We start from the raw sequence: 7,628 nt of genomic DNA, 5'->3' as shown, positions 1-7,628 counted from the left end.
TGCACCTGTGACCACACAAACAACACTTCGCACTTTCTTGGCGGTTGCATCCCGGAACAACATGACCCTGCGACATCTCGACGTTAAGACCGCATATTTAAACGGCAATATACAAGAGGAGCTGTATATGAAACAACCTCCAGGATTCGCTGAGAAAGGAAAGGAGAGCTTAGTATGTAGGTTACGGCGCAGCATATATGGTTTAAAGCAATCAGCCAGGAGTGGAATCGCGTAAGGTGATTGTCACCAACAAATTATCACCCTCTCAACATTGAAATCATATAAGGTGATTGTCACCGCTTATCGTCACCAAGCTGTCAAATTTATCGGTGACAACAAAAAAGCTATCACTTTGGTGCCGTGTTCATTAAACGTTTGTTGCGAAAAAATGGCTAGCAAGCAAAAAAGGTTTGTTTTCGTAAAATTTTCATCTATAATAATTATTCACTATTATAAATTATGTATTTGCTTTCAGCGCTTGTAATAATGCGTCGCAGGCACAATTGCACCTGCTGGACGAGTTTATGTCCAAACATAGTGCATTGGCCAAGGGATCATTTTTAAAAGCAGCAAATGGTCGGGATTGTGCCGCTAAACTTTGGGTGGAACTTAAAGCAAAACTTAATGCTGCTGGGCCACCGATTAAAACCGTAGCAGAATGGAAAAGAGTAAGTAAATCTGTGTACTTTTACGCTCTATTTACACCTATCCGATCCGTTTCAGTGCCGGTTCAGTTCCGTGCACGGACACAAATATTCTTTCATGCAAATCAAATGTGAGTATTCACACTTCCCATTTGAATTGTATGAAAGAATGTTGGTGTCCGTACACGGTACTGAACCGTCATTGAAATGGATCGGAAAGGTGTAAATTTGGCTTTATTCTGACAATTAATTCATTTTTTGTTAAAGGTTTGGACTACTCGAAAGTACAAGGCCAAAAAAAAGTTGTCGGAAAACAAACGGTCCATACGGCAAACTGGCGGCGGTCCATATGATATTCAGCAGCTCACAACCGCCGAAGAAACAGTAATTGACGCATGTGGATTTGAAGCTACTGTATCTGGGATTTCCGACGTTGGTTCATACGGTGTTGATCAATATGGATCTGAATCTGAGATGGATATTGAAAATGACCCACCGGCTGGCTTGGAACACTTCGGATGTGAAGATGTGATTGGAAATGCATTTCCAGTAACTCATGAGTCAGAAAACCCAACGCCTCTAGTAACACCGGTTACATCGTTAAGAAGAGTTTCGCAACCACAGATGTTAAGACGTCAGGTGCAGTTGACTGAGCAATTCGTTAACGCCTCTAAGGAAATGATGGAACAAACGAAAATGTTTCAAACTTCTATCATGTCCACATCCCTGGAACAGCAAAGGCAACTGAAATCTATCAAGTACGAGTTACGCGATTTCAACGGAAATAAGAAAAAGGAAAATGTATTGCTAGCAGAGAGAAATAAGCTGCTAGAAAGGAAGCTCAATATGCTGGAAAACGAGAAACAACAAAACTTTGAGTTAACAAAAAGAAAATTGGAATTACAAAAAATAAACATTGAAGTGCTACAAGCTGCAAATGAGCTGAAGCGCCTTAAGATAGGTACAGAAACGGCTTAAAATGTACTGTGAATAGAAATAATATAGAAAAACAACGTTTGGCTATACTTTGTATTAAGCAGCTGTGAATATTGCTAATTTTCTTGTGTTTTTTGTGCGTATGACTATGTACATGAAGGATTGTTTCTGTGACTAGGTCTGCGAAGACTCACAAGCAATATTTTGTGTAAAATGGTACTTTAGCCAACTGGAGGATCAGGAGCAATCGACACCGCGTCATGCCCTACAATATTTAAATAGGGGTGCGTCCTAGGGGGCTTTCGATGCACATTCGATATATTTTGTCGCAATAGATTAAGGACATTGATGCACTCATTATGAATATTATGTAGCATATGATCTACGCCATAAAATGCCAAAGCAGTGTGCGTCACAAAGTCGGAAATATAACGTACAAGAGGTATTACATTACATACAAAAAAGATTTGAAATGATTCTTGTGTCCTAACATCCGAATGATGTACTACTCACAGAGATGTGACAAAAACTCCGTGATGAATTGAGCACTCAGTCGCAGATATTATAACATATAAGAACTGTGGTGTTAACGTGAGGTCCAAAGAGGGTACATTACGGTTATTGTGCTGCACGACGTTATTATGCAGTATCATTTTCGGATTTTATGACGCAAAAATAATATCGGAACTCTTGACTCAAACTTGTCGTCATACTGTCACAGACTAACAGATATAACACTCGAAGATAATTTTTCGTCTGCTCTAATGGCCATTATCGATAAATTTTTAGCTGGTACTGTGGTCGCATACACGAGACATATACGTAAGTAGGCCACTAGTGAAAAATTGTTCCCGAGCATGAGGAATAAGACTCTTGCAAATGAGTGTTTCGTGTATAAAAGGTGGAGCAGTGTATTAACTAAATTGGCGGATCGATAGTTTTTTAAAGATTTTCCTCAGTGTTATGTTTGTTTGTCTGTGATGCTGCCTCTCGAACGTTGGTGTAGTCGACTATGGTTAATACATATTTGAACTCAATCTTTAAACAAATTTTAAACACTGCTTACATGGTAATTTTATTATCCAGAATAGCCAACGAATGTACCAACGATGATGCTTAAATAGACAAAAAAAGGTCTAATTTATCTAGTTTAACCCTAGCAATCCATCTCTAATTCGATCTCTAATCGATGTCGCGGTCTGAGATTCTGCGTTCTGCGTTATGGGAATATTATTCCACCGTTCCTCCGTATTTTCGGTTATTCTTTCTGGCAAAGCAACGCGATAATGGCAACATATGTTGTGCAGAGCTGCTGTCACGTATATAATTGTTGCTAACTTCTGGGGTGTATAGCGGCATTTTCTTTCTTCCAGTACAATACGCCATCGACCTAAAAGAGACATTTTGAAATTCTAGAAACAAATAATTTTAAACATTAGAGAAATACTTTTCCAGACACCAATGCTTCGTTCAACGATGCTTCTAGCTTTCGAATGCGTTTTGTTAAATTCGTGTTCAGGTGAGTTTTCTTCAGACACCCGGTACGGCGTAAGTAAATAATTTTCCAGCTTATATCCACTATCTCCTGGAAAATATTCATCAATAGTTTCGAATTATCAGAGTAAACATTTGATCATACCTAGAAGCCAAAAATTTCGCATTCCTTTATCGTATTCAGTTTCCAACATAGCACGCTCCTTACTCTGTTGCCAAACAAAACTGTCATGAGCACAGCCTCCATATTTAGCGTTCACAGACATAATTTCCAGCGTTTCATTACAAATCTATAGAAAAAAAAGGATTCAATTATGAGTTATACGACTTATAAACGAAAGATTTACTTACAATCATAGCATTTATGCTATGCTTTCCCTTGCGATTGAAAAACATATGCTCGTTTTGTTGGGGGCGTAGCATCATAATGTGTGTACCGTCAATACAACCGATAACTGTTGATATAGAATAACAATGGATTATTTTATTATATCGCACAGAGTAAATAAATGAACCGGAATAGTACAGTATTTAAGACATACATTTTAAACCTGCGAGCAATATCCAGAAAGAAATTAACAATACTTACCGCTTGGTATACGATATTTCGCATAAAAAAATTGCTTAGTTACGTTCGAAATTTTAAATCGAATCCATTTCTTGCAAAATGCGCTCTCCATTTCTTTAATAACAGATGTAGTAACATAATGTACGGTACTTTGACTCATTGGAGCGACAAAATCTACTCCAACTTGCCACTGGTATGATCCACCGCCCAGTAGTTGTAATGTCGTTGCCAATTGTAGGATGGGAGGAATAAAAGTACATCTAGCTCCATTAGGCAAATGGAGCTGAGTATGGAGATATACAAACACTTCTTTATTTACTCTATAACGTCTTAAAAATCTGGAATAGGAGAATATGCCTATCATTAGATTATTCTGATCGATTGATTTTTAGAACGGCTTTCAAAGAATGTTTACTTTGCTGTCGTTCCTGGAACCATATTCGTTCCTTATTAATAATAAAAATTGTCACTGCACTAGAAAACTATAATAACTTCTTGCGCGCAACGTAATTATCACTTAGTATGTAACATAAAAGCGCAGTAATTCGCTATAATGAGCATTACTTGTAAAATTATATAAATTACGCCCAACATGAAATAACAAACGCTTTCCGCTAGTAGAGTTTTCGATATTCTACTGCAAATAATCAATTCCAACTTACAATTCCTCAGGCAACTCCAACGGGTTTGACGAATCCCTAAGGCTCCTCCGGTAAAATTTTATCTGACGATGCTCTTCTTCATTCGGTATATTGAATAAAAACACATCACTGAAAAACATCTTGGAGGAATAACCTTTTATCGACAACATATTGTGACAGATTCTAGTGAAATTAAGCATGCCAAGTTAGCTCACAAGAGAATGACGTGAGCTCAGTCATTATGCTGGTGACAGTCAAAGTGATCATCTTATCTGATTCGGAATTTTACGGTGATCATCTTATTATCACCGCTTGGTGATAATCATCTATCACCTTACATGATTCCACCCCAGGTGTTGGAATCTGTGCCTACATCGGGTTCTGCAGCAGTTGAATTTTGTGCAAAGCGATGCAGATCCATGTCTTTACACTAAAGTTGTTGGCAAAATTAGAATTTGTCTGCTGGTGTACGTGGATGATTTACTCATCGGTTGTGTGGATTCGAAGCTATTAGAAGATGTCAGTGAAACTCTGAAGCAGAAGTTCGATATCACGGATCTAGGCGAACCGTCGCTCTTCCTTGGATTGGAAATAACTCGTTCGCACGGGAAATACAGTATTTCGCTAGAGGGATATATAGATAAGATTTCTACACGTTTCGGACAGCAAGATGCAAAACCCACTAAGAATCCCATGGATACTGGTTTCATTGGCGCTGAGGATACAAGTGAATTATTTCCGAACAATACATTATATCGCAGCCTCGTAGGTGCACTACTGTATGTTGCTGTATGCGCTCGTCCAGATGTGGCTGTTAGTGCATCGATTTTGGGGCGAAAAGTCTGCTCCCCGAGTCATTCTGATTGGACGGCAGCAAAAAGAGTCCTGCGTTATCTAAAGTCCACCAAACAGACCCGGTTAGTTTACGGAGGTGAAAGTGTTGAACTTCTCGGTTATTCGGACGCAGACTGGGCAGGTGACCTCAACACTCGACGTTCAAGAACAGGGTTTGTGTTTCTGCTTGCAGGAGGTGCTATATCGTGGAGTAGTCGGCTACAACATTGTGTGGCGTTGTCGTCTATGGAATCCGAATACGTTGCAATCGGGGAAGCAGGCCAAGAGGCAGTTTGGCTCCGTAAACTGCTATCGGATTTCGGAGAGACCCAGAACGTGGCTACCTGTATCATGGAGGACAACCAAAGTTGCATCCAGTTTATTTCCTCGGAACGGATCAGCCGGCGTTCCAAACACATAGAAACAAAGCAAAATTTTGTTAAGGAGTTGTGCGAGCAGGGAATACTTCGGCTGGCGTACTGCCCAACGGAATATATGGCGGCCGATATTCTCACGAAACCACTTGCTACTACGAAGATCACGAAACTTTCGATTCTTATTGGTCTAGGGGATCAAGAAACTCGATCGGCAACTGTTGAGGAGGAGTGTTAAATTTGGCAACACTTGCCGCAATAATATACTACACCTATTACATTATCTTGGACTTCTCGATTATTCCATTTATTATCTTCTCCCGTTGCGATACGCGAATACAGTGTTTAACCGTAGTTTGTGCTATATTTAATATACCGATATTCGAAATATCCCAAAACAAATGACCCTCAAGATTCGGCGAACAACTTTTCACCGCCAAGGAAACGAATCTCAACACGCAGCAGCAAGCTGCGTCAACAAGATGGTACGAGTAAAAAATAAATACTGTTAAACTCTTTATTTTTACATATTGTAAAAGATTAAAAGATGTCCGGCTCAGTTATGCTAACGCGTTGAGCCGTGTCAAATAAACAGAGAAAAAAACATGCCCCTCCATAGGCTCTACCCACTACCAAAGTCTGGCTGCGACTGATTTAGCTAAGGGGGTAAATAGTGATAATAAATATCTCAAGCCTGAGCGCCAAAAAATAGATAACGAAAGAAATTTGACCCGATCGATGAGAGGAAGAGGTGACGATCTGCTTATAGGAGACATTGGGAGTGGATAGGTCAATTAGGAGGTATTGGAAGCTGTTTAGGGAATATGTGATGACATCATCACAGTTCCTCGATGGCGGAGTGGTTAACGCACCCAACTAGAGACTGGGAGATCGCAGGTTCGATTCCTGCTTGAGAACATATCTTTTCTCAGTGTTTCCAATAAAAGTTGAATTTTCGCAGTTTCTTCATTCTCACCCGTTCCGGTCATTCTTTCTCTGTCTGTTTTCCAGTGGACACGTTCATAAAAATCCTTGAAAAAGGAAAAAAAAACAAAAACTCACGTCAAAACAAGGGATATGCAGTAGTGTGACAAATCCTGTAAAACTCTGTCATCGCTTTCAAATACTTATTTTTACTAGATTTTTGGAACAACTTGTGTTCTCATTCAGCCATTTGTTATGCAAATTTGCGACATTATGACAGATTGGCTAAGTGCGGTGGTTCATAAAGCAGGGCTGTTCCTCTCGTTTGGAAAAGGTCAAATGCGCTAATACATTGTTTTGCGAAAATGATTGAATTGAGATATCTGACGTTTAAAATACGCACACTGAGATCTCCCATTTTTATACTACCGCCCTCCCCTTGAGCCCAGAAGCGGTTTGTTTTCCTCCCAATTCGTCGTGCAAACGATTTGTTTTCCTCCCAATTCAAACGTCAAAACGGCACAATACCAACGCAGCTGGATAAGTCTATGGGCTTCGTATCGACTGTTTATTTTGTTTTGGCACAACTGTGTGCCGAACAAGAAACGAGTGGTGCGACAAAGAATGGCTATCGGATCTTAACAACATTACCAACATTTTATGTGATTCACTTTTAGTATATTTGAAAGTCTACTAGCATTTTATAACACATTCCAATTTTCCTTTGTCATGTCAAAGCAATCGAAAATTTAATGACATAGCGTGATTTATTTTTACCAAACAATTCATTCGAAATGCGTGGTCACGGTTTTGCTATCTTGGTGGCTGCTTACTTCCTTTGATTTTTAACTACTGTAGAGGAATATTGCACAACATGCAATATAAATAGAAGTTCATATTATAGGAAAAAACTTAAAATAATAGACAATAAGTATTTCATTTATCGAAACGTAGTTTCAACAGGATTGGCGAGGAACCATAAATGCCTTTTTAAGTATTTGTCGATTGATTTATTCCATTTCTCGATTCTAGATCTTATTGAACAAAAAACCTTTGAGTAACTGTAACTAAAGGATACCCAATGCGTTTCACAATAACGTTTTGTCTACTAGATAGCTCACAGCTGGGCAGAAATTACCGATTCACAAAAACTAACAAAACCGTTTTGACAAACGCGTAAACATATTCTGAACCTTAAATGCATACCGTTGCC

General features: G+C 39.1%; 2 protein-coding genes across 2 annotated transcripts; one reads left to right on the top strand and one right to left on the bottom strand.

The window, feature by feature from the left end:
• The first annotated feature begins 388 nt into the window (after nt 1–388).
• Nucleotides 389–1,622, top strand: LOC131687974 (uncharacterized). The gene is made up of 3 exons (XM_058972082.1): nt 389–408; nt 476–668; nt 912–1,622. Exons 1-3 carry the CDS (start codon nt 389–391, stop codon nt 1,620–1,622), a joined length of 924 nt encoding a protein of 307 aa, XP_058828065.1.
• Nucleotides 1,623–2,184: 562 nt separating this feature from the next.
• LOC131692758 (putative nuclease HARBI1) lies at nt 2,185–4,517 on the bottom strand. The gene is made up of 6 exons (XM_058979999.1): nt 4,305–4,517; nt 3,664–3,980; nt 3,426–3,529; nt 3,220–3,364; nt 3,028–3,165; nt 2,185–2,970 (listed from the first exon to the last, which is right to left on the bottom strand). The coding sequence occupies exons 1-6, from the start codon at nt 4,481–4,483 to the stop codon at nt 2,726–2,728; spliced, it is 1,128 nt and encodes a 375-aa protein (XP_058835982.1). The 5' UTR covers nt 4,484–4,517; the 3' UTR covers nt 2,185–2,725.
• Nucleotides 4,518–7,628: the final 3,111 nt, after the last annotated feature.

Source organism: Topomyia yanbarensis, chromosome 3, assembly GCF_030247195.1.
Source record: "Topomyia yanbarensis strain Yona2022 chromosome 3, ASM3024719v1, whole genome shotgun sequence".
Taxonomy (NCBI): Eukaryota; Metazoa; Arthropoda; class Insecta; order Diptera; family Culicidae; genus Topomyia; species Topomyia yanbarensis.
This window is presented reverse-complemented; position numbering and strand designations above follow the sequence as displayed.